At 39.3% G+C, this 27,039-nt stretch overlaps 2 protein-coding genes and 3 long non-coding RNA genes across 6 annotated transcripts in view; 3 read left to right on the forward strand and 2 right to left on the reverse strand.

The window, feature by feature from the left end:
• LOC148297517 (uncharacterized) overlaps positions 1-27,039 on the forward strand; it is a 60,473-nt gene that overhangs the window by 9,212 nt on the left and 24,222 nt on the right. The window lies entirely within an intron of this gene.
• LOC110763138 (uncharacterized) lies at positions 1,281-3,621 on the reverse strand. The gene is made up of 3 exons (XR_002527682.2): positions 3,361-3,621; positions 2,504-2,584; positions 1,281-1,586 (listed from the first exon to the last, which is right to left on the reverse strand). It is a non-coding gene; the product is annotated as an uncharacterized LOC110763138 (long non-coding RNA).
• Positions 4,317-6,551, reverse strand: LOC110763137 (uncharacterized). Of its 2 annotated transcripts, XR_002527678.2 has the most exons (3): positions 6,056-6,522; positions 5,820-5,962; positions 4,317-4,737 (listed from the first exon to the last, which is right to left on the reverse strand). It is a non-coding gene; the product is annotated as an uncharacterized LOC110763137 (long non-coding RNA). The 2 variants fall into 2 exon arrangements; XR_015835254.1 differs by having other exon boundaries at positions 5,820-6,551.
• Positions 13,581-16,384, forward strand: LOC110763143 (F-box/FBD/LRR-repeat protein At5g22700-like). Its single transcript, XM_088247528.1, has 4 exons — positions 13,581-13,901; positions 14,380-15,384; positions 15,466-15,609; positions 15,887-16,384. The coding sequence occupies exons 1-4, from the start codon at positions 13,857-13,859 to the stop codon at positions 16,190-16,192; spliced, it is 1,500 nt and encodes a 499-aa protein (XP_088103654.1). The 5' UTR covers positions 13,581-13,856; the 3' UTR covers positions 16,193-16,384.
• On the forward strand, positions 25,664-26,472 carry LOC148297518 (uncharacterized). The gene is made up of 2 exons (XM_088246741.1): positions 25,664-25,744; positions 25,819-26,472. Exons 1-2 carry the CDS (start codon positions 25,664-25,666, stop codon positions 26,470-26,472), a joined length of 735 nt encoding a protein of 244 aa, XP_088102867.1.

A 27,039-nucleotide genomic window follows, 5' to 3' on the forward strand; every position in this document is an offset into this window, starting at 1 on the left:
ATCCATTGCAGAAATCAACTAATAGTTTATTAGAAATATCTTCTTTGCACTTGATTTCTGAAATGATTAAAAAGAATTATCCTCTGCATCTTCATTCTCTTTTCAGTCAAACTTTCTTGAAACTATTGCTCTTCATGGGATCAATAGTTTCATAATAGTTCCACTTAGTTGAAACTATTATTTTCTTTAAAGTGAAACTATATTCTTCTTGAAACCAGGTTCCCAACTGAACCTGTTTTTTGGTTATTGAACTCCTCTTTATTGAAACTTGTTGTTCAGTTCTCTATAAATACTGAACTTAGTTTTGATGAAGAGGTAAGCATATTAAGCATTTGGCATCACGTTTTAAATCTCAGCCTTTACTATGCTTCCAAGTTCATGTTTTTTGAAAGATCATCATATCAGTTTTTAAACATTCAAAAACTTACTTCAGTCATCTTGAATTCTTGAGAGTTATGAGTATGATTGCATACACATAAAACTTACTCCAAGTTTATTCTGACTTTGATTAAATGACTGCTTTGGTTTCATTATTGTATTTATGATTAAAATCATGTTTCAAAGTTCAAACATCTTTTGGTTTTAATTCATAACTGTACACGGTTTCTTTAATCTAATTTAATCATTTGAATGATTGAGATAGATGAATTTTATGAAACCATAACTCACTTCATAACATTATATCGGGAGCAACTTATGCTTGGTGTTGTTGCGAGGTCGAGAAAAGAATTCGTTGCTGTGAAGTAAAGAAATGGTGCTTTGCTAGAAGGTTAGATAGTTAGCTGCCTATTGTGTGTAGTTGAGCTAATATCCCTATATTTCTTGTACTTTACAATTGAGTGGATTGAATCTTTTCCTGGCTTGGTCCACCAGTTTTTCCCTTATGGGTTTCTGGGTTAACAAATACTGTGTTATTTACATTATTGCATTTACCTTGGTTACTTGATCACCACAAGCAGTATTTGTGTTTAATGTCATTTGTCACTAAGTAATAATTTTAAATTGGTGAGTTTTTTTCAAGTCAGTTGGAATAAATTTATAGGGAGAGTATGGAGTTTGTGTATTGCTGTTGTATAGCCCGTTTTTGCGTTCATATTACCATTGTATAGCTCCCGTATTGCCCTTTATTTTCAATTCTTGAATGAAATTATAGTAGGAATGTGGAGTTTTTTTATTGCCATTGTAGTGCCTTGCCTTGTTATTGTCACGCCCCGAATTTTCAACAACAAATAATCTGCAAAATTAAGCAGAACAACCAACGATCCGGGACGCGAAGCTCGGAACCTTCAACAAAAGTACCTAGAAATTTAAACTTTTCTTTCTTGATACAACACCACTGTTCCGAACCACAATGTCAATAATGACTCAACTCTTCTGAGTCAAATATTACATTACGAACTCACATAATAAATGAACAATCATCATTTTACATAATATGCTCCTCAGAGCTTATTTCACACAGCGGAAGTCTAACACTCACCAACACTCTCACACCACACTTTACAGTCTGTGGAACCACCAATGAGCCTCCTGCTCCTCACCTTAATTCTCCTGCTCACCGTCTCTACAACCTGCAGGATTTTCCCCTACACCATTGAATAGTGCACCGGGTTCACCACAGAACAACCCGGTAAGCTTTCTAAAGCTCGTATGAGTAAACCACGTCCACAGTATAATATGTCAATTGCACATAATATACAAACACATGCACTTACATTAGCACACCACAATCCTTGTATAACCAAGGTAATCATAATCATCAATATCATCACAATCACAATTCTTTTGTTTTATTTAAAGAACTGTTACGATCACCACCTGTGACCACACCAAAACTCTTTATTTCAAAGTAGTTTTCACACGTCAATTGTTTGACAGATAGAAGAGAGAATACTATGAACCTCTAATCTATAACACTACAAAACACCATAGTAGTGTTCACTCATGATTACACACCAGTCATGAGTACTAGATGGCGCCAGACTAGAGCTCTAACTGTTCTTGGGTCTTGCTCCCTAGGGTAATTTATCCCTCATTATTTGCCACGAGAATGCCCACCTGACAAACTCAGAAGGGATTCAAGGTATTCTCACCTAAATCCATCAACACCAAAACACCAACACCAAAACACCAACGCCAAAACAATATAAAATGTAGTTTCACATTAAACATTGTTTTATAGCCAAATACACCAATCACAGCAATATATATTTATTATATATATTTATGTGGTTATTCACGAATGAATTTCCACCATACATCCACAACATATATTATATGGTTAAACACCAAAATCTCCAATAATAATAATTAATTCAAAACAAAATAGGTTTCACTTACCTCATGAACCGTTGATGAACAAGTTCATGTGTTTTAAATCAATTAAACATTTTATAAAATCACAACCAACATGTTAATTATAGCCATTAACATTATCCAAGGTCACCTTATAATAAATATAATAATTCGTGACTTTACTCACGATTAGGATGGTTTTACTCACCTCTCGTCCAAGCTGCGTCTTCAACAACTTAACGAATCCTCAATCTCAAACCTCAACGAGCAACTCAATCTCCAATAGTACCTAAGCAAAGTACATAGCTCAACTTAGCACAAAACTCCAAAAATCCAAGATTTCGCAACTAATGACGAAATTGCCCTTTGGACCAACCGGGGGTCCAAAGCGATCAAATCTCGTCCAACCAACTTCAAAACTGTGACATACGTGCTGTCGACGTCGAATCATGACCAATGACACCCATTGTCCAAAAGGTCACTATTTGGGTCCCATGGGTCCCACATGTCTAACCGACACTCCAAAAATCCGCCTTTGGCCCACAACCTCGGATTCCAAATCCGATCTCACCAATGGACTCTAAATAGTCCCAACATCACCCTGCAACAATTTGGGCCCAATCCAACGGTCGGATAATTCTACATTACACGATCGAATGGCGATCGCTCGCCTTAACTTTGAAATTTAATAACTTAAGATCGGGACGTCCGATCATCAATCCGTCTGAACCTACAGACTCCTCACAACACCAGCTACAACATAATTAAAATTGGACACGATCCAACGGTCCGATCATCTCCAATCAATGGTCCACATTTGTGAGGCTCCGATCGTCGATTAAACGACGGAATCTCAACAATTTAAACATACTAACATGTTCAGTTACTCCAGGACTACATTCTGTCTCTAAAGCCCTAACTCAGAATCGCCACCCAGCGCCGCCACGCGCCGCCACCGCCGGTGGTGGTTCGGGTACTATTCCGGCGACGGACCACCCTAAAATCGCCGGTCAAGACCTATGCCAAAATGTTCGTAATACTGAGTAGAACAACTTTAATTCTTACCTCGAGGTCCAATTCGAAGCGTAAGTGACTCAAACCGCCGGTTGAAGTTGCTGATTTCACTATTGACGAACCAACTTCGCGGCGTCGCCCAGCCTTCACCGCACCTCCGATGGCTCCGATTCTTCTTGGGTTATGTTCACAAGATAGCAGGCTTCCTATCTGGGTTGGTGGTGTCGATCACCTCCACCGTACGCCGCCGCAGCAGCCGCCGGAAATCGCCTCTCCGACGAGCTCTCAAACCGCCCCTCCTCTCTGGCCCTCACGGTTTTGTTTCTGGGAGCTCACTACCAACTTCCCAGTGGGTCACCCATCCTGGGATTGCTCTCGCCCCCAACTCGCTTAACTTCGGAGTTCCTTCGACTCCGAAGCCAGTTAGCTCCCAAAAGGCCTCGTGCTATATGGATGCGGGCATGTACATATAAGGCACATCAACACACTTTCCGTTGGTCGATGTGGGATCTTACAATCCACCCCCCTTAGGGCCCGACGTCCTCGTCGGCACACTCGCACCACACGGCAAAGTGGCTCTGATTGCAATTTAGTCCCTGAAACTTCAAACGAGTATAACTTCTTCGTTTCAACTCGGATTCACGAACCGTTTGCGCCTACGCGTTTCGTAAGATCAATCTCGATTTTCCAAATCAAAAATCATAATTTTCTCGCTTCAATTTCTTGTACTTCCTTTGTAAAATCATAAACTTAATCATAAAGGTATTTTGTCCCAATTTGAGATTAAGTCACTTAATTCCAATATTTTCACACCAAACCAAAATAGTCACACGACTTAATAATAATTTCCACAAAAATAATAAAACCAAATATTATTTTTGAGGTCATTACAGTTATTGCCTTTTCCTCCATGTATTTAAGGTTTATCTTAACAAATCTAAAGTCGCAAGCATCAGTATTTCAATGAAAAACGAAGCAAAAAATAGGATCTGAAAGAAGGCTTGACATAACACAATTTCTCACTTCAATTTATTTATACAGAAAGTCATACAAGTTGAGAGAGAAACATTGTCGCTTAGAAACAAGGACAAGTTGAACGAGTACATGATAGTTTACAGGATACCACCCAAATTTCATCAACTTAGACATATTAAATGACTACTTCCACGTTAAATAGGCCAAGACTTAGCCGCAGCCACAGCTTCTGCAGGCTTTGCTTCGGGCTCTGCAGGTGCTTCTGAAAAGTTTGATGAAAGTAAATTGGCATTAACCAAGTCAAAAAAGTTTTCCTATAGCTTGAGAGGATTGGATACTTGCATTGTCCAAAAGAAAGTAGACATCCAAAACGATCAGCCCCACGAAGATGTGTGAGGATTTGTTACTCCATATTCAAAAGAGAGAGACATTCAAGAAACTAGCCCTTATTACCTGCTTGAAAATGTAAATATACATAAATAGAATGAGCTAAATAACCAAAAGAGGACTCGAAATGAATTCTTAAGTTGTTCTTGCATATCCCCTTTGCCTCTGAAGTCTTCATGACATTCATGTCATTTCTATAAATCAAACAGAAAATCACTGAAATAAAACTAAGGACAACCCAACATTTTTCTGATCTAGCTAAATTAAGCCAAGTATTATTTTAAAAAAAAACAAAAACAAAAGGTATTTTCTACAAAGAACATGACAGAAACAATATGCACCACAAGAAAAACATGACACAAAAGCAGAAAAAGAAGCATACATGTGCTGTTGATTCACCATAGGCCTACAAATTTCTAACATGCCCTACAATCTAAATATTATAGACTCCACGAATCCAGTACAACAAAATAAATCTTTTGATTCACCACAGGAAATTTGTGGCGAGGCAAAGTAAATCACAAGCTATCGAATCAGATAAACTGTAAATCGAATCTTCAAAGTTGCTGCCTACTTGTATGGGCAAGGGTCACTACTACAAAACTGCTCTAAAGACACATTTTATAGAGCACAAAAGAAGGATCATGTCTTTTTCAACTTCATTTAGCACAAAAATGTCTTAAACATGTCTTTTACACAAAAAAACACTGTAGGTTTGTGTCTAAGACGAGCACAGAAAGAATCCATTTGTGTCCATTGAAATTTGGACACAATATTTGTGCCCAATATCCATGTCAATATCACCTTTTACCATGTCACTTCAACTTCCCTGTTGCATACAAAAGTTTCAATTTACCCCACTTATCCTTCACGGGCAGCACGTCGAAATGAAAGAAACTCAAGACATGACACAAAAGCATAAAAATAAGAAAATAAATATAATAGAATTCGAAATATCAAATGACAGAACCAAGTATCCATTCACTATAAACTTTGACATAATATGGCACTTGTGTAAGTCTTCATGTCAAAACAGGGACATTTCTCAAGCATTGTTAAAAGGTAATCAAACTAATGTCAATGGTGATCTAACAAAACCATTATGCACTATAAAGACATCTTCGTAAACAAAATATAATAAAACTCACATGTTCTTCCTTCCATTTGGATGGGTTCATTGGGTCCTCCCAGAAGTTCACGTATATACCATGAGAATTGGCCCAATTTGTTTGTATCTCAAAGAAAACCATAGTGCGCTCATTAAGGTGATTCATCGAACACCTGCGGGGCACTTTTTTCATGCACTCATCAACTCAGCCTAACCAAACAAATAGAACTATATATTAAGAACAAGCAAATAAGCATGATAAATAAAACGATGTACCAAGGATTTGGATTTTGAGCAACTTTCTAGACCAATATTCTCCATCATTAACTATCAATTTTGATCCGGGCATGGATTAGGAAACCTTTCTTGTTGATTTATGTATTTACTTCAGGTATGAGCTCGACCTTGCATCCTTCTAGAACCTCCTGCAGTTTCCATGACTTCGTTGCTCCAAACACAACACTCGCAACAAGGGGTGGCGCAAAAGAAGATGGCCTTTGGATCCAGAAAACGAAGAATATGTAGAATTGAGAATTAGGGCTGGGTATCAGTAAGAGAGAGGAGATGCAAAATTGTGGTTTCATCACAGATAGAGCATAGCAGAGAAGAGAAGAAGAAATTTAGGGTTTCATCTGTGAGAGAGAGCAGAACAGATAGGAAGAAGAAGAAGAAGAAAGCAGATTTTTGAGAGGGAGCAGAGGCCAATTTCAAACGACAAAAATAAAAGTGATAAAAAGGTTATACGGGCAATACGGAGTTTTTATATGAGACATTTTTTATTGAGTTTCCGAAGGGTTACATTATTGAAAAAAACATTGGAGCGGGGACAAAGCCACCTATTTTAAAGGGTGGTGATTTTTCCACTCCCTTTTGTTTTTTAATAGTTTTTAGTATAACAAAAAAGGGAGTGTAAGTGGACAAAAGATGAGTGGGAACTAGAGGTGTCAAATGGGACGGGCCGGCCCAGCACGGCATGAGCCCAGCCCGTTTAAATGAGGCACGGCACAACATGAGCACGAATATTAATGGGCCATGCTTGGCACGGCACGAAAACTTGGGCCAGGCTGGGATCAAAAAATAGGTCCAATGGACCAGGTCGTCCTATGGCCCGATATGGGCCGGGCTTGGCCCGAGCTCGCTTCAAGCACGGCACAAGCCCAAGCCCACTTCAAGCACGGCACGAGCCCAAGCCCACTTCAAGCACGACCCAAGCCCGTCCCATTTAGCTTTTTTTTTTCCTTCTCAAAAAGTCAAAATGCAATAATTTGACATCTAATGTCATTGTTTATATGTTTATTTTTAATCATAAACATATATTTGATGTCTTTCATTTTAGGGAAATTACTTGGGTCCTTAATTAATTAAACATATCAACTACAAATTAATTAAACAACATTGGACTTGATATCTAATCGATACATATGACATATACGCTTCTCTTATAATCAAAGCAAGACATTTCTTCACATATAAAATAATAAGTTGTTTAAAGATTAAAAGTTGAAGTGGACTTTGTGGATTTGGACACTTTTTGCCCTCCGCCCCTTCATATTGTTTGGATGTTTGATTGATTAATGTTTTCAAATAGTTCATTATTTCTTGCCTCTAATTATATTTTTAATGTTTATAATTTGAATTATCTAGTGAAAAAAAAAATCAAGTGAAAAAAATTCAAATTAAATGGGTTGGTTCTTGGGCTCGAGTATGGCACGAGCACGGGCACGGCACGAGCCCGACCCGGCCCGTTTGAATGTGGACAGCCTATTGCCCATCTTTCACTTTTGTTTAGTCGTTCTGAGCTCTCTCAAATCCTCTTTCACAATTTCTCTTGGTCTCACTCACTCAACCATCCTCTCCTTTCTTCTCTTTCTCTCTCGCTCGCACCCACATTGGCAACAGTCACTGTCACCTCCTCAAAAACCCTAACCCACATCGGAGACGACGACCTCACCCTTTCCACCTCCATCTCTCACTCTCTGTCACCTCTTTCAACCTCCATGCCTACATATGGCGTCTCAAGTAGCCAGCTTGGCTTTTCTCCTACACATTTGGGTTTTCTTCTCCTTGTTTAAATTTCATATATGGGTTTGGATTTTTGGTGCTTGATTTGAGTGAGATTGAACATAAATTTGTTGAAACATAATTGTGGGTTTAATTTAAAATTTTACTCTCTCTGTTTACAATTAATATTTTCAGCTTATGTAAAGAATGTTAGAGCAGTGGGATTATACAATAACCTTTTGAACCAAAATTTTGGGATTGTGCAACAAATATTTCTCAGTTTGTCTTAAGGAATAGGCCTTTTATCACAAAACGTCCCCGACGTTTGCGAAACTGTCAAATTGCATCCTTAAAGTTTTTTTGTATCACTCAGGGTCCCTAACGTTAATATGGGTGCTCTTAAATAGTCCCTTTGTTAAAAAGAACGGTTAAATCTAAGGATATAATCGTCAAATCAATCCAAAATTATTAAAAATATACATATAGGCTTCGTTTGGTACATCGTATTAGACTCTGGATAGGAGTAAATAGTCTATGTCAGGTGTTTGGTGTCAACTTGTATTATTTAATTACCTAACTATTTTATACGGGTTGGGCTTTTAATACTCTCCTTACCTGACTAACTAATACAACTCACACACCCCGGTTTAGATAATACACGCTTAATTATACGGCTAGGGAAAAAAACCACACACGTTCACGGGAAAAATCAGACTCTATTTTCTTCTTCTTCTCTCTAGGGTTCTTCTCTACTATCCTTCTCTACATGTTATTTTCTTCACTCTTCTCCAAGAAAATGAACTAGCAAAATAGAGCTTGAACATCTATTTAGCTTGGCCCCAAGCAAGCTAAAACCCCAAATCCTATTATGCAAACTCGCAAATCTTGGAGAACCCAGTTAATCAATTTGAGAACAACTCTATTTCAATTCATCTCCCCTTTATCTCCTGATGCAAACAGAACAAAAGGTTTCTACGAATTCCAAGATATATAATTATTTTGATAATTAATAACGAAGGAATTTCCAATTCTGAAAGAAACCCATATGATTTGAAAATAAGGGGAAAGAGGTCAATTGACCTTTGTCGTCGATGACAACACAGGGTCTTTCGAACGGTGATGGAAGATGCGGAATCCAGTCCCTCTGTGTCGTCACCATCCCAAGAGACAAGTAGAGGAAACGAAGATGAGGAAGTTAAACTCAGGTTTCATTTTTCTTTTTAAATTATTTTATTAATATAAACCCCAAAAAAAATATTGTAATATGAATCTTACCAAAACAAAATTCGTGTTATTTGAATTTCAATTTCCACTTAAATTATCCCCAAAAAAAAATATTAAAACAAATAGTCTAATCCGATGTTATCGCGAACAGCATCAAACACAGTATAACTTAGTCGGACTATTTATCCAGAATAGCACCAAACACCTTCTAATATTATAGATAAACAGTCAGTACTCTCCGAAACAGATTAATACTATCCGACAGAAATTAGTCAGTACAATCCGATGTACCAAACGAGCCCATAATTTTCATTTCTTCTCCGTCTCCTTCGTCCCTCTCTTCCTCCATTCTCATTTCTTCTCCCATCTGTGTTGCTGAATTTTCCTTCCTTTTATTTTTATTTTTATTTTTTCCTTCCATCTCCCTCCCTTCTCTCGCACTCTTCGTCTCCTTCCTCCCTTTCTTCTTCCATTCTCATTTCTTCCCCCATCTGCGTGGCTGAAGTTTTCTTTTTTTCCTTCCATCTCCCACCCTATGTCATGTTGATAATTTCCCACATCTTTGGTGTTTGCAAGCTTCTGCTGTTCCAAAATACAATTGCCCACTTCACTATTTGAGCCAGTTTCTGTGAAAGTTTACCTCTTTGGTGGGTTTGGGCATCATTTGAATCTTAAAGACAGAGATCTCCTTGGCTATTCTCAGGTGTTGTTGTTTGGTGCGTAGGAAACGAATGTGCTTGAGGAGGAACAAACTGCTTTTGAGATTGGGGTAACCAAACAAATAAACAGAACCATATATTCAGAACAAGCAAATAAGCATGATAAATAAAACGATGTACCAAGAATTTGGATTTTGAGCAACTTTCTGTATATGAAATTGAAACAGGCAGAAGAAAACCCAAATAACATATGGGTATGAAAGTAAAGGCAAAAAGCTGAGCTGGGTACCTGGGACGTCATTTCTAGGTATAGGGATTTCAAGAATGCTGAAGAAAATTGAGAAATTTGTTGAACCGGAGGGGAAGAACGGCGGTTGAAATAGGTGACAGAGAGTGAGAGATGGAGGCGGTGAACAGCGGCCGAAAGAGAGAGAGTGAGGTCGCCGTCGTCGATGTGGGTTCTGAGGAGGTGACAGTTGTCATTTCCGATGTGGGTGAGAGGGAGAGAGAAAACAGGAAAGAGGAGAGGCGAGTGAGTAAGTGAGAGTGAGAGCTCTGAGCTCAGAACCACAAAAAAAAAGTGACACAAGGGCAATACGGAGGCATTAGGGAGGTTTTATAGGTGGCATTTGTGATTAGGTTTCAAAGAGGGGATATTACTGAAAAAAAACATGTGTGCCAGGGGCAAAGCTAGGGATGGCAATGGGTCGGGTAGGGGGCCAGGTATGACAATACCATCACCGCCCCCATCCCCAAACCCATCCTCGTTTAAAAGGTTTCGGGGAATCCCCGTCCCCATCCCCGTCGAGGGACTATCCCCCATACCCGCCTCTAATCCCCAATTTTTTTTGCATAAAAATTATTTATCATACATTTTAACATTAAGTTTCATATTAAATTATCATTCAACACATCTAAATTAACTATAAAGTTTAACTCAACTATTCAAAATCGCATCAATATGAAATTCCAAAGAAGATTAGGAAGAATTAGGAGAAGGTGATTAACTTAGGGTTAAACATAAATATTATAATTATATATTTATTTATTCAAATATAAACATATATATTTCGGGTCGGGTTTGGGGATGGGGATGCCAAAACCATCCCCTCCCCATATCCGTCGTGGATTTTTCAAGTTCGGGGATGACAGGACTCAACCCAAATTCCACTTTGGAATTCGAGCCGAACCCCGTGCATGTTCGACACTTGGCGGTTGCCGGACACAATTGACCAAATTGCCTTTCTAACCAAAATTCCAAGAAATTCAAGTGTGACTTCTACCCAAAATTAGCCAAAGTCCCCCCTGTAAATTGAACATTTCCCAAAAATTTTCACTTGTAAAACAAGCATAAATATTTATATATAACCCAACTGCCAGCATGTATCAAATTATATCCAAAAATCAAGTATCATATCATTTTGGCCTCATGCCTCAATAAATCGAATAAATCATTCTGCTAACAACATTCAATTAGCTTTTCTTAGAACATCCTCAGAACAATGTTAGATTTCATAATAACTTAACTGGACTACCTTCTTATTACTTGACCTCGCAGCTGCACCTAGAATTCTAGGTTGCCTACGTACCCTTGACAAGGGATCAAGCCACACGCAGTTCTTTCATTTAATAATGTAACTGAATATCTTACTCATTCATCATATTGCCATGTGTTTTGCAGATCAAACTGAATTCTTATGTGCGTGATGTACTCAATCATATTCATAATTCTAAAAAAATACTTTGCAACTTCCCAATTCATGTAGCAGCCATATACTGATTATAAATAAGCCATATACTGAACTCCCTTTATTTTAGTTTAAGAACTTCTCAAAACCAAGATTCTCTCCACCTAGGCGTACCCCCCATTCCTGATCCGTCAATTTCATCCTCGCAGGCCTCGGAGACATCAATTCTTCTCGAGCCGCAATCCTCACAGGCCTAAAAGATACCACTTCGATCCGAGCCGCAATCCTCGCTGGCCTTGAAGATACAACTTCTATCCGAGCCGCAATCCTCGTACCACACGGTTCAAGGGTCCTCGAAACATGTGAGGCATTATTTATGAATGACATTGTTTCAAGTAACTACGGGGTACCCTTGTGATGGGTTTGAAAAACCGTATCCCAAACTTACATCAATACTTTCCTTTATTTTACAATATATTTCCTGGCCTGTATATCAATTTTATGATAAATGGATTCAAATAACTCATTCCCGGTCAGGACTCATTTCCATGGTCCTTCTAACTCTTCTCAAAGGATATAACTGCCTCGGAAGACTCACAGTCAACCGAGGGGTCAAACCACCTAAATTTGGTCAACCTGGCCCGCGGGGCCCACGACCTTCTATCACAAATCCGGGAGCCCCTAAAGTCTCCAATATGCCTAGGACACATGTCTCGAAAGTTTGGTTTCAATCGGACGGTCAGATTAATCACAATCGTACGATCGAACGGTTACTATAAACCTAGCCCTTGGATTGGTGCTTATTGAGGTATCCAGGACTCCATTTTACGATTCGTCGAATCCTATACGATCCTGGAATTACCAAAATCCAATTCAAGATTCAACCTATTAACGCTAGAAATCTTTCAAATCCTACCCAACCAACAGCTAGAGCTCGAAAAATAGGTGGAAAAGCATACCTTATTCGACCAGTTTGGTGGCCGGAGGAGGGAGAAACGGCCGGCGAAAGTTTAAGAAAAATCTATCCAAAACCGCCTGTTTCATGGCTGATTCCGGCGATTACGGCCTCGGATTGAGATGGCGAAGGGCAGGGGCTGGAAGAGGGAAGTGTGGTGGTTCGTTTGGTACCGGTCTTGCTTGAAACAGAGGCCGGAGTTGGTAGAAATCCCCATATGAAGTTGGCTGATCGAGCTGCCCAAAAGAGAAGAAATCTAGGTTTTAAAAAAAACTGAACTTCGAAATATTTATGATTTTTCCACTAGGCTTCCATAGATCATAACTTCTTCGTTACAACTCCGATTTGAGCCCACTACATGTCTACGGACTCATCTCGACGTGCTCTAAGCAAAAGTAAAAGTAAAAATCCCCAGATTCCTTCCCGAACTTAAAATGACCTTTTTGCCCCTTTTAAATTTAAATAATACTTTAATTTCCAAAAACCTTACTTAATTCAAATCATTTATTTCCACTTCTTTCCTCATTTAAACTTATTTCCTCTTATTTTAATTATTTAATCCTCCCAGAATAAAAAGTCAAATTTTAAAATCATTAAAGTATTTTCAGGGGTAAAATTGTCTTTTTCTTGAATAATTTAAAATTTAACTACTAATTTAGAACCGGGTCGTTACAGGGGATCCCCGTACCCAATACCTGTTTGACCCCGAAATCTCCCCTAGTTAGGATCGAGAATCTGAAGGGGACCCGCCCCCACGGGGATTTTGCCATCCCTAGGCAAAGCAGCGTATTTCCCTTAAATAATTACCATTTTCGTCTTAAACTCAATACCAAAATCTGACCCCAAATAATTCCAATTTTGGTAGGAAATCCAATGCTGGCAAGATCCTAATTCTATTAGGATTTTTTTTCTCTTTTGTACAAATCTTGTGTAATTAGGAGTTTATTTGTTTCCTTATATAACCTTATTACACACTTGTATAATAAATACCTCTCTTTGAAAAATAAAAATATATCAGAAAATATTCTATTCTGACTTCCAATCCCCAAAGCCTTTTAACTTCTTTTAAATTACAAAACTGCCATTGATTTCTTAAAACAAACCCAACCCTAAAATCTCATAAAAAAGCCTAAAACACTCAATAGGGCATCAAAGTAATTTAATAATCAAAATTCAATTCAATTGGATCCGCTATAATTTTTTGTATTTTTTAATAATTTTAATGCTAAGAATGGATATATGACTAAATATCTCTTTAAATAATTCCCATTTTCTTCTGAAACCCAATACCTAAATCTGACCCCAAATAATTCCGATTTTGGCAGGAAATCCAATCCCCAAAATCTGACCCCAAATAATTCCGATTTTGGCAGGAAATCCAATCCCCAAAATCTGACCCCAAATAATTCCGATTTTGGTCAGGAATCCAATCCCTAAATCTGATTCTTCACCTTACCTCTTGAAAAATAAAGTAAAAATCTAATCTTTTAAGCCATCGTCGTCGCTACCACTCCATCAGTACCATAGCCGGGAACTCCCAGACGAATTTCATGAAGAAAAGAGTTCCCCCAACTTTTCCATCTCTCCAATTCAAGGTACTTCACTCGTGTTTACAGTTAAAAGTTCCAACGTTTGCATCTTTTTCTCGTTCCTTTTCATATATCACAGGAATAAAACTTCTACTATTTTTCTTTTCTATTTATTTCCCGCATATCCAATTGGTTTGGAAGTTGTATCTGTTTTCCCAGTTGTCAAACTTTTATAAAATTGTTTATTTTTATAAAATATTCCCAGATATGATTTACCTGGTTTTGAAAGCTGCATCTCTTCTATTTCCCACATATTAACTCGTACAAATTTGCACACTTTTTTCGTTGAGTGATATAATAAAGTGTCTTATGATTTGGTTTCCTTATTGTTGTCATCGTTTTCGGTTATGTTTTTGGTTAATGAATATGATAACTTAATGAAATCATGAAATTGAAGAGAGAAGAGTACCCTGTAACGAATATGATAACACTGCCAGTTCTCACTCCTTTCGTGTTCTGTTTTTTGGGCCAATTCATATATTAGAAGTACGCGCTCTACATGGGAATGAAACACAGGCAAAGAAAAAAGAAAACCTTGGGAAAGAAAAGGAAACATAAGGACGAGTACAACTTGGTGGACCGACTCACTGAGTCGCCAGATGACGTTCTTGTTAGTATATTGTCTCTCTTGTCCCTAAAGGAAGCAGCTACTACTAGTATCCTTTCCAGGCGATGGCGATATGTGTGGGCATCTACTATGGCTCTCGACTTTGATGCTAAATTTTTTGATGATGAAGTTTATAAAAAGTTCCGTCAACTCCAACCAGCACTAAGAGAACAGGAAAGCCTCAGATACGTCAATTGGGTAAATCATGTAGTGGAACAGCATAGAGGCCCATCCATCGAACGATTCAGGGTTTCCTTTGATATAGATAGTCGTTTTACAAGTTCCATTGACAAATGGATTCAATTTGCAATGAATAAGAGAGTTCAAATACTTGAGTTAGAATTACATCTATGTGATTTCTCCACTCGTAGCGGTGCTTATTCATTCCCCCACACACTATTAGGTTTTGGGAAAGAGTCTGCCTATCCAAGTCTGCACTCTTGCCAATACAATATTGGATTTGAGTTCCTCAAAGTTCTTCATCTCCAATTTGTTGATGTGACTGGAGAAGTTCTTGAGCACTTCTTGTATAACTGTCCAGTTCTTGAACGTTTGACAGTGTCTTGCGCTACCAAAAGTTTGGTTAAGTTAGGAGTTGTCGGTCCCTCAATTGCATTAAAGTATTTAACTATAAAATGGTGTAAACTTGAAAGCATTGAGATTCGTGACGTAAAACTTGTTTCATTTATTTATGAGGGAAAAGCAACCAACCTTCTCCTCAATAATGTACCATTCCTTGTTGAGGTGTCCGTTTCTGAGAGGCTTGTTCGTATTTTTTCGGATGAGGTACATGTTTACCGCAAATCCATAGAGCTTCCCTTCACCCAACTCTCTTGCTGTCTTTCTCAGCTGGAGATATTCGTGCTGGATATTGATTTAGCGGTTAGTATATGTAATTATGACGTGTTGGTTTTTTTTTTTCTTTTGGATTATGTAGTTCCTTACAACTTGTTTGGGTTTCAGGTCTACAATCAGGATTATGTATTTCCCGTATTAGCAAATGTCAAGCATTTGGAATTAACAGTGAAGGCAAATTATGATATGGATCTTTTTCATTTAACTTCTTTCATGAAGGCATCTCCTCTCGTGCAGAGACTTGTGTTGAAGGTATTACTCATATCCTGGTAGATTACATAGTAAAGCTTGGGCTTTTTTGTTTTGTTGAGAATTTAGGTGATTTGTTAAAACTTGGGTAAAAACTTGGGCATTTTTGTGTGCACTTTAGGTGATTTGTTAATCCTATAGTCATTCTATTACCAATTTATAAGAAAGAAAACAAAAATGTCAACTTTTGCTCCACAGTTGACAAAACATGGTAATAGACTTAAATGGTCCTTGTAGTTCATGTAGCGTAGTGTTGAATTTGCATGTTTTCTTGGTGCAGTTGAATTTTACAACACTTGCAGGAATGGGACCAATAAAGAGCGCAGGCGAATGCCCCCATCATTACCTGAAGGTATTAGAAATTGTAGGGTATCGTGCTCATACATGTGTTGTTCAACATGTCATGCACCTAATAAAGAGTGCTGTTGCACTGGAGAAAATTATTGTCCATCCTGTCCAGCGTTTGAATGAATCTTATGTAAGAGTTAGGGAAGTTGAAAAGGTCGAAGAAGCGAAAGCAAGAGACCATGCTATGCAATGCCTTCGAGAAAAAGTGCCTGCAACTATTGAATTTGTATGCCTGTAGAGATTTTGTTGGCATTTAATGTTGTGATCGAACAAACTCAAATTGAGACATAACTGTGCTCTTTCTTTTTATTATTTTTGTTCAACCATAAGTTAGTTTTCTATGTTGTCTAAAATTTTGTAGCAAACAAGCAATATATATCTTTTTGTGTGCCTTTTTTCTCAAGTTCAAATTTAATGGTTCAATAAATAATTTGAAGGCTTATTTTGGTTTTATTTATTCTAATAGCACAAATTGCTTTAATTTTCATGATGCCAATCCTAGTTTGGTATATTTGCATAAGATTCATTTTTAGGTATAATATTTTTTAAATATATTGGCCATTGGTCTAGGTTTAGTCAAAGAGTTTGGTTATTATATATATTTTTTTCTTAAGTTATATAGTAATCTATACTATTGTTTAAGAGAATACTCTTTATCCATCACTTTTGACCCAAAAAAAAAAGTGTAACAAAAATATTTAAAAGACTTTGAAAAAAAAAATTATAAAAGCCCGGTCGATTAGGCCCATGGTGGCACGCCCTAGCTCGATGGTCGAGCCCGAACCAAGCCCTTTGAAACCTCAGCTCGGCCCAAAATTTTTATTAAAAACAACAACAAAAATAGGGTTAATTACAATTTAGTACCCTGTACTTACACCCTTAAGGCATGTTAGTCCCTGTCTTTTCAATTTTAACAATCGCATACCCTTAGTTTGTAAATTTTTTGCAATGTGGTTCCGCCGTTAGGATTTCTGTTAGATCTCTCTGTTAACTGCCTACGTGGCATTGTGGATCCTACATTTTTTAATTTTTTAATTTTAAATTGATTAAAATATGAATAAAATATTAAAAATCAAAAAATCAAAAAATTTCTCTCTCTCTCTCTCTCTCTCTCTCTCTCTCTCTGTGTAAAAATTCTCCCAAACCGCTGCGATTTTCTTCTCCCCTTCATTCCACCATGCCCACTCGCAGCCATCCTCCAAAACCCCCACCTCCAAACGAACCAAGACCCCAGCCGGCAACCACCCAGACTCCCTCCCTCTCCCTCTCCCGATGAAGCTCCAACACCCAACCTTCAAACCCATACCACAGCCACCCTCCACAGCAGCGCAACCACCCAGCGCCCCCTTCCCCCATGACCACCGCCTTCCAACCCCCAACGAACCCAGAACCCCAACCCAGCAACCACCCCCTCTCTCTCCGATTTCCCTTTGTTGTTGAGAGAATACCCTAGCTTCCAACAAACCCCAGCATGCAAGGAACCCAGAACCAGACTCGCCGACCATTCTCTCTCCACCTCCACCTCATATCCCTCCACCATCCACTTCCTCTCTCTCTCCCCCATCTCCACCTCCTTTCTCTCTTTCTCCTCCCGATCGGGGTTTTTAGATCGCAGCCTCAAAACCTGCCCGAGATTCGAGCCTTACCACCATCAATCTCCGCCCAGTGCCTTATCTCCCTCCGTCTCCCTCCAAATCTTCTCTAGACACCCATCACTTCAAATTATAACCTCTAAACCCACCTCAAATTTGAACCCTGCACTCACGATCTCTCGCAGTTGTCAATTTGAAATGTGGGTTGGGTGGGTTGGGTGTGGTTGCAGATCCATGTGGATGCAGATGGCAGTCACTCGAATCTGTGCTAGGTATGCGACTTTGGATGGTGGAGGCAACAAAGAAACAGAGATAGGGGGAACGGCTAAGACATTTTTGCCATCTCCGACATTTTTTCTGAAGTCTCAGCTCCTGAAAATACATTTTTGTTGTTGTAGGTTTTGGGGTTTGATTGGGTTGGAATTGGAATTGGAATTAAACGTGTGCCTTTGTTTTTTTGGGTGAGGGAATATTGGTGGGCTTGAAATTGTGGGTGCTGGAGAGAGAGAGAGAGAGAGAGAGAGAGAGAGAGAGAGAGAGAGAGAGAGAGAGAGAGAGAGAGAGAGAGAGAGAGAGAGAGAGAGAGGGAGAGAGTTGTGGTGAGGGGAGTGGTGGCTTGCTGTAGGGAGGGTGGGGGAAGCGAGGGAGAGCTGCGGTGATGGGAGAGGTGGCTTGGTGGAAGTTGGGGCTGTGGGGAGGGTGGACGGTGGAGGCTGCGAGGGAGAGGTGGTGCAGGTGGTAGTAATGGGGGAGAAAGAAACTGGGGAGGGTTGGGGGGGGGGGGGGGGAGAAAGGATCGAAGGGGCCGCTGGTTTTGAGTCAATGGGTCCCAATATTTTTTTTTCTTCTCTTTTTAACTTTTCCTAAAAAAATAATATTTTATTCATATTTTAATCAATTTAAATTTTAAAAAATAAATAATGTGGGACCCACAGTGCCACGTAGGCAATTAACGGAGAGATTTGACAGAAACACTAACGGCGGAGCTACATTGTAACAAATTTAAAAGATCGGGGTATGCGATTGTTAAAATTGAAAAGACAGGGACTAACATATCTTAAGGGTGTAAGTACAGGGTACTAAATTGTAATTAACCCTGAAGTTGTACCCTTAAGGCATGTTAGTCCCTATCTTTTCAATTTTAACAATCACGTACCCTTAGTTTATAAATTTTTTGCAATGTGGTTCCGCCGTTAGGGTTTCTGTTAGATCTCTCTGTTAATTGCCTATGTGGCATTGTGGGTCCCACATTTTTAAATTTTTTAAATTTTAAATTGATTAAAATATGAATAAAATATTAAAAATCAAAAAAATCAAAAATCAAAACATCAAAAAATTTCTCTCTCTCTCTCTCTCTCTCTCTCTCTCTCTCTCTGTGTAGTCGAATTGTACAGCGTGATGAGGGCGACGAGTGCTGACCAACGGGGGTGGGTGCAGTCGAATTGCTTGGCGGTCGGTCAGAGGGGGCATTTTGTAGTTGGGGTGCTGAGCTCCCAGAAGACCTAGCGTAAGCGTCGGGTGTTGGTGTCCGGAGCTTGGGAATCGGCACCGGGGGTTATAGTTGAGAAGCACATTCCCACGACGTTTCTAACAGTCGGTAGGCAATAGAGTGCCGTTCGGTAATTTGTTGTTGCTTGGCGTTTTATAGACTAACTGCCGAAGCTAACCTGTGTTGTCTTTTATTTCAGTGCCCTTGAAACGGCCTACCGCATTGAAGAGAGACATTGAGGCGATCGAGCGCGTGCGGGAGAAGATTGCCAAAGGTGATTGTTGTGTAGATACAGCTGCACCAAAATGGATTAAGCTGCATCCTCAACTTGTGATACTCGCAAGTGCACGAACCGTTGGTAGTATAGCATATGTAAGTGCGAGGTCGATTCCACAGGGATTGGTGATTGAATGATCCAATTTAGTTTCCCTACACAAAATAGAAACAAAAACAAAGAACATAAAACAAGGAAGAAAGAAATAAGTAACTCAAGCAAATAAGTTCCCAAGTTCAATTTAGATTAATGGATTGATTCTAGCTAAAGTATGATTAAGCCATGGTGTGTGGTCATAACCTTGTGTTCCTAATTCCCTAATTTGATCATTTGTTGTCTAACCTAAAATTAAGCATTAGGAACCCATTAAGCATAGAAGAACATTTTAAACAACCAAGCATGTATCTAATCCCTGTTGTCGAATGTCCATACATACTCTTCCTATTCATAGTTCAATTCGAATTAAAGCATGGTGTCTACTCTTAATTCAAACCAAGATAGCTAACATGCAAGCCTAAATGGTGATCAATCATTCAAACTAGCATATTAACTTATAAGCATAATGAATAAGAACAAAAACCATAATTGAAACTTGGAAACTAATTAAACTTGAATACTTAAGAAAGAATGTACATTACAAGAAAAATAAATTACAACTAAGAAAACATTAAAGAAAGCTAGAATTGAGAACTAGAAAGGAAAACTAAGAGAATTTGAGGGAGAGAAGGGAAGGGAGCTCTAGAGAAGTGTTTGAGAGCTCCCCCCCTTGGGGTGTGTTTACAAGCTTAGAGAACTTCCCTATTTATAGGCCTAGGGGAAGTGAAAATCTGAATTCAATATGGCTAATGCATACAACACTTGTTTTATAAAATCTGAAATGGTTGATGCACTTGTATTAGAAAATCTAAATTGGGTGATGCACTTGTATTAGAAAATCTTGAATTGGTTGATGCACTTCACCAATAGATCCCACCAGCAGCCCTAGCTCATCTTCATGTCACCATGACCAAGCTTCCAACCAGAAATGATAGCTCATACCTAGCTCACCATGACCAAGCATCCAACCAGCACATGCTGAGGTCAGCATGACCAGCAACTTCAAGGGCTTACAACTTGGGCTTCTCTTAATCAAATTAGGACTTTAAGTACTCGAAATTGAAGTTCAGAATGTCTTCTTTCCAGCCATATGTTATTTGGGCAAATCCAAGGTCGGATGAAGAAGTTAAGGCCGAAACAAATTGCTAACTCATTTTCCGCGCTGATAAGATCCATCCTGAGCATGGTTCTGTGTTTGCTAGGTAACGGACTCCAGATTTATCCAATGGGGCTGAAATTTGGATATGTTATAGTACACACCAATTGGAACAACTTTCATGAAGCATGTGGCCTCATTAGAGCTATGTAGGTTGCTGAAACAAGGCTTGACATATGACCTACGAAACTGGACTGGCAGGGGGCTGTAGCCAAAATTGAGTTTGTCTTTAAGCTCTTCTTCCCTTCATCCAAATTAGGCCTTAACATGCTTGAATTGCATGAATTATGCTCTCTTGCTCTATTTGCCTACAAAACACACAAAGGAAGGCAAATAACTTAGAAGTCTAGGAAACTAAGCAAAAGAAGTAAGTAAATAGGGCATGTATATGTATGAAATTATGAGCTTAACACACCCCCAAACTTAGATTTTGCTAGTCCTCGAGCAAAACAAAAGAAAAACAAAGCTAAAAACAAAACAAAATAAGAAGTTAACTAGACCACTTTCGTAGGTAACTCGATTGCATTGAGCGTATGCAACAAGCCTTTAAACCTCTAGGCATCCCTAGTAGGAGGAGTTGTGTCTCCTGAGGGTTTAACAGATACGATACCCACAAACGTTTTTCTAACTCTACAAAACAAAATGGTTAGAAAACTTAATAGATTTGTTAGTCCTTAAGCAAAACAAAACAAAACAAAATACAAAAACGTTAACCTTCCAACCAGACAGAAATTTTAACTTCGTAGACATGGCTCAACAAGGAACAAAACAAGCACTAAGGAAGTTCTAAACATTATTCAAGTGCTACCACAATCTCAGAAAAATCATGCTCAAGGTGTGTGTGTGAAGTAGCCATGAAGATACAACTCATGCTTCTCAAACAACGATATGAATTCCTGCAAGAATGAACACAAGTTTGCCAAGCTAAACCAAGATCAATAGGACTTTACTTATGGATGTAATGGGGTTATGATAATGGTTAGACAAAGAATGGTTATGGAAACACAAGGTCTAAAGAACAAAGTAGAGCATGACATGTAAACAAGATTATTGACATTTGAAATGTAAGGCACAAAAATTGAAAAGCTCACAACACCAGATTTTGCAATTGAATCACTTCACAATTTGATTTTGACATTTACACACTTTGTATAATATTTGGCCCAATTTTGCGGCTCTTTACCCTAGATCACCTTTATTTCTCCTTATATCACCCTAGGGTCGTGACTACATTGGCCACACTTCTTTTCTCTTTTTCTTTTGATTTTTTTTTATAGCTCATTTATTGCCTTGAATACAATCTGAAATACAATCATACTCTACATGTTCCCTAGATGGTAGGATGTTTAATGGATGATAAGGTGATAGAAAGAAATGGCTAAGTGTTTGAGCACAAAGGGGTTTACAATGGAATATGTATTGTATGGGTTGATGGAGGAAAAAGAAAGAGGCTTAACAAAGATGGCCTAAATCATATCTTAGTTATAAACTTGACATTCCAGTGAATCACACAAGCAAAAATGCATACAATTGGGTAACACATGCAAGAGTTGTATAATCATGGCTAAAGTGCATAGAAAGCTCAAACATAATTATGTTAGACTTAGCTAGCAAAAGAATAAGATTCAGACCTAACACAATGCTTATCAAATTCCTAAGAGCCATATTATAAGTTAGACTCAAGATTTATCATTGGTGTGGGAAGGAAAACTGAAAATGACTCAAAGAAAAGAAACATAAAAGAAAAACGTGAGGTTTCAAATTGCTATTCTGCTCAATTTCAACATATAATCTGTTTTGACATGTAACTTTCAAACCACTTGGTCAAATTTAACGTTCTTTACGTCGTTGGATTCAGCATGAAAACATGAAGGACACAACGCGGACCAAACATTCAAAACAGTAGCAGAAAAAAAAAATTGTAGCAATGAAGAAGCCTACGTTTTCAGACACAAACACAAAAACTAAAAAAAACACTTTCCTCACCCCCAAACTTAAATGATGCATTGTCCTCAATGTTAAAGCAAAGTAAAGATGATTGAGAACATGTAAATGATAAGGGGGAAAGTTAAGAAGAAGGTTTAGAAAGAAAAAAAAAATGAATATATAAGCAACTCACGGATGACCAGTTAAGGGCCTCAGAAAACACAGCCAGGGGATCCGGGAAGATTGGAGGGGTCACAATGGTCCCGCTTAAAACCCAAACTTCTTAGACACCGAAGGTGTCGCCTAAAGAACTCCTAGACACTGTATTGACGGAAGTGCTCACTGGAGTTACCATAAGTCAGCTCATATGAAAAATCTTTTTAAATTTTTAAATTTTTTATTTTTTTAAATTTTTATAAAAAAAGAAAAAGAAATTTAAAATAATAACAAGTAAAGAGAAAGGATTGAAATGCTCCCCCTTGAAGCGATTAGGTCGAGCGTGATGCATTTGGAGGTCGCGACTTCTCCCACTACTCCACACTTCCTATCTTTGAAGTTGCCATCTCTCTCCATTTTTATTGAGCTATTTACATTGCTAAAACAAACACACACAAAAACTTGAAACGGAATTAAAGGATTACGAAATAATAAAAAAAAACTAAAAATGAAAAGGAAAAATCAACACAAGTCCAATTCCATGCTTCAAAGCAACAAGCACCAATGGGTTGTGTAAGCTGGGACTTAAACCCAGTTCTCTTGCTTGTTGGGCAATTGTCCTTTTCTGTTGGACTACAAACACAACTTGTCCATTAACGTCATTAACTTTAAAACTTGAAATTGTCCAGTTAAGAAAAAAAAAATTAAAGTAGGAAAGCCAAATAGAATCAAACAATGTTACCGATCCCCGGCAACGGCGCCAAAAACTTGTTGTGTAGATACAGCTGCACCAAAATGGATTAAGCTGCATCCTCAACTTGTGATACTCGCAAGTGCACGAACCGTTGGTAGTATAGCATATGTAAGTGCGAGGTCGATTCCACAGGGATTGGTGATTGAATGATCCAATTTAGTTTCCCTACACAAAATAGAAACAAAAACAAAGAACATAAAACAAGGAAGAAAGAAATAAGTAACTCAAGCAAATAAGTTCCCAAGTTCAATTTAGATTAATGGATTGATTCTAGCTAAAGTATGATTAAGCCATGGTGTGTGGTCATAACCTTGTGTTCCTAATTCCCTAATTTGATCATTTGTTGTCTAACCTAAAATTAAGCATTAGGAACCCATTAAGCATAGAAGAACATTTTAAACAACCAAGCATGTATCTAATCCCTGTTGTCGAATGTCCATACATACTCTTCCTATTCATAGTTCAATTCGAATTAAAGCATGGTGTCTACTCTTAATTCAAACCAAGATAGCTAACATGCAAGCCTAAATGGTGATCAATCATTCAAACTAGCATATTAACTTATAAGCATAATGAATAAGAACAAAAACCATAATTGAAACTTGGAAACTAATTAAACTTGAATACTTAAGAAAGAATGTACATTACAAGAAAAATAAATTACAACTAAGAAAACATTAAAGAAAGCTAGAATTGAGAACTAGAAAGGAAAACTAAGAGAATTTGAGGGAGAGAAGGGAAGGGAGCTCTAGAGAAGTGTTTGAAAGCTCCCCCCCTTGGGGTGTGTTTACAAGCTTAGAGAACTTCCCTATTTATAGGCCTAGGGGAAGTGAAAATCTGAATTCAATATGGCTAATGCATACAACACTTGTTTTATAAAATCTGAAATGGTTGATGCACTTGTATTAGAAAATCTAAATTGGGTGATGCACTTGTATTAGAAAATCTTGAATTGGTTGATGCACTTCACCAATAGATCCCACCAGCAGCCCTAGCTCATCTTCATGTCACCATGACCAAGCTTCCAACCAGAAATGATAGCTCATACCTAGCTCACCATGACCAAGCATCCAACCAGCACATGCTGAGGTCAGCATGACCAGCAACTTCAAGGGCTTACAACTTGGGCTTCTCTTAATCAAATTAGGACTTTAAGTACTCGAAATTGAAGTTCAGAATGTCTTCTTTCCAGCCATATGTTATTTGGGCAAATCCAAGGTCGGATGAAGAAGTTAAGGCCGAAACAAATTGCTAACTCATTTTCCGCGCTGATAAGATCCATCCTGAGCATGGTTCTGTGTTTGCTAGGTAACGGACTCCAGATTTATCCAATGGGGCTGAAATTTGGATATGTTATAGTACACACCAATTGGAACAACTTTCATGAAGCATGTGGCCTCATTAGAGCTATGTAGGTTGCTGAAACAAGGCTTGACATATGACCTACGAAACTGGACTGGCAGGGGGCTGTAGCCAAAATTGAGTTTGTCTTTAAGCTCTTCTTCCCTTCATCCAAATTAGGCCTTAACATGCTTGAATTGCATGAATTATGCTCTCTTGCTCTATTTGCCTACAAAACACACAAAGGAAGGCAAATAACTTAGAAGTCTAGGAAACTAAGCAAAAGAAGTAAGTAAATAGGGCATGTATATGTATGAAATTATGAGCTTAACAGTGATCACTTTTGGAAGGACCTGCTAGACTTCGGTAATCTACATAAGGCAGGCTTGATTACCGAAGCCGAGCACGCTCGAAGGGAGAAGGAGAAACAAGAGGAAAAAGAGTAAGTGATGTCGTTCGGCAACCTGTGTGTTTTCTCCCTTATGTATGCCGTTTCCTAACTGACTTGTTTGCTTATGCAATGGCAGGAGGAAGGCCGATGAATGAGGCGACGAGGAGGCGGCTGGAGTCTCGTGCGCCTAAGCAGTAGAAGAAGAAGAAGGGTGGATCTTCTGGATCGAAGACGAAGCCTCCCTGTTTGGCCGGATGAGCTTCAGGGGATGATGTGACCGTAGCCGATCGCCACAGGGATAAGAGGGCGGCGGAGGCCGATGCTGTTCGTGAGGTCCACCAGTAGGTGACAGGGAAGAGGCTGATCGAGGGTGCCCTCGACGTGATGCCGTTGCCCAAGAAACCAAAGGGGCCGGACGAGGGTACGACCATTCTGATTACTGGCGATGAGGAAGGGCCGGATGCCAAGCCAGTTAACGTTGTCGTTCCTCGAAGGGTCGTGCCGTTCATGAACTGTATGATCGACGGGGCACAGATGGAGCTCACGAAGCTAGAGCAGCTGTCAGCGAAGACGGTGCGTGATCAAGCCGGTCGGGCTTTCCAGCTTCAGGCTGCGGTAAGTGTTGTGGTGTTTTGCGTTTTCAAGTGTTTTGTGCTTTCGGCGTGTACTAAACTTTTGTTGTTTGGCAGGTTGACATGGAGATGTGGCTTTGCATGAAGCGAGCCGTAAACAATGCCGAACGGTACCAGAAGAAGTTCGAGGAAAGCCGAGCGAAAATTGCCAAAGTCGGGAAGCTTATCCAGGGTGCCGATCGTCATGCCGAGGAAAATGCGGCGAAGATCGCAGAACTCTCGTCAAAGCTGGCTGCTGCTGAGTTGGCAGTGGTGGAGGCCCAAGAGGCTAAGGCAGCGGTGGAGGTGATAATGGACGCGGCCGAGCGGTCGCGAGCAAAGGAGGTGGAGGAGGCTAAAGCGAAAGCCTTGGCTGACTACCGATCCTCGGAGGAGTTCACGGTGCTGGTGGACAAGGAAGTCATGGAGCAGTGTGACGACCTTGTCTACCGTTTCAAGCGGTACAACGCAGATAAGAGGCTGAACCTGAACTTCCTCTGGGATCCGCCTCTGTTGCCTGAGGGCGTCACCGAGGAGATGGTAGAGGCCCATAAGGGAGATGATGCCGATGCCGATTTAGCCGATGAGACCGACTCCAGTAGTGAGGAGGAAGAGGGCCATCCTGTACCGACTTCTGCCAGCGTTCTTGCCGCCGCTGTGCCAACTGGCGCCGAACCTGTGAACGTCGATGCCGATGCCGTGACAACTGATGCCGAACCTCCCGTTGCTTAGAAACCAATTTATTGTAATTTCTTTTGTTTCTTGTTTATGTGTAAAAAATTTGGACCATGCCGAATGGCGATTTTTGCTAAGACATACAGCCCTTTTGTGGCTTTTTATCAAAGTTTGCTTTGATTCGGTTATATGTTGAAATTTCATATTCTTATACAAGTATGCATGCCGTAGGTAATATATTCTGGATACTGTACTGCCGTTATGGTGTTACTGAATGTATAGAATAAGAATACGAACATCAATGCCGAAAGCACTTTTATAATGAGAGCAACCATAGTGGGTTTACATAGTGTATTGGCCGTAGGTTTAGTCACTTGTAGTAATACTTTAAGTGTTCTACGTTCCAAGGGTGACCAAGGGTCTGTCCATCGGTATCGCGTAATCGGTAGGTACCGGGTCGGTAGATGGTTACGACTTCATGAAGGGCTGAGGGTCCCCTCGTTGGGATTCTTGGTGGCAAAAGAGACTTTGAACGATTGGCTTTGACGAGCGAATCATAATATCGGGAAGTTCGTTGTTTGTATACGACATTCCGAAGTTGCGCTTGTGAACGGTGTTCCTCGA

Source organism: Prunus avium, chromosome 1 (assembly GCF_965620075.1).
Source record: "Prunus avium chromosome 1, drPruAviu1.hap1.1, whole genome shotgun sequence".
NCBI classification, from domain to species: Eukaryota; Viridiplantae; Streptophyta; class Magnoliopsida; order Rosales; family Rosaceae; genus Prunus; species Prunus avium.

What these genes read in the sequence shown, in the direction of transcription:
- LOC110763143 (XM_088247528.1), top strand. Translation starts at nt 13,857, where the DNA reads ATGAAGAAAAGAGTTCCCCCAACTTTTCCATCTCTCCAATTCAAG. An exon ending in TTCCATCTCTCCAATTCAAG is followed by an intron (nt 13,902 to 14,379) that starts GTACTTCACTCG and finishes TTCATATATTAG; the next exon opens with AAGTACGCGCTCTACATGGG. An exon ending in TGCAGAGACTTGTGTTGAAG is followed by an intron (nt 15,610 to 15,886) that starts GTATTACTCATA and finishes TTCTTGGTGCAG; the next exon opens with TTGAATTTTACAACACTTGC.
- LOC148297518 (XM_088246741.1), top strand. Translation starts at nt 25,664, where the DNA reads ATGGAGCTCACGAAGCTAGAGCAGCTGTCAGCGAAGACGGTGCGTGAT. An exon ending in CTTTCCAGCTTCAGGCTGCG is followed by an intron (nt 25,745 to 25,818) that starts GTAAGTGTTGTG and finishes GTTGTTTGGCAG; the next exon opens with GTTGACATGGAGATGTGGCT.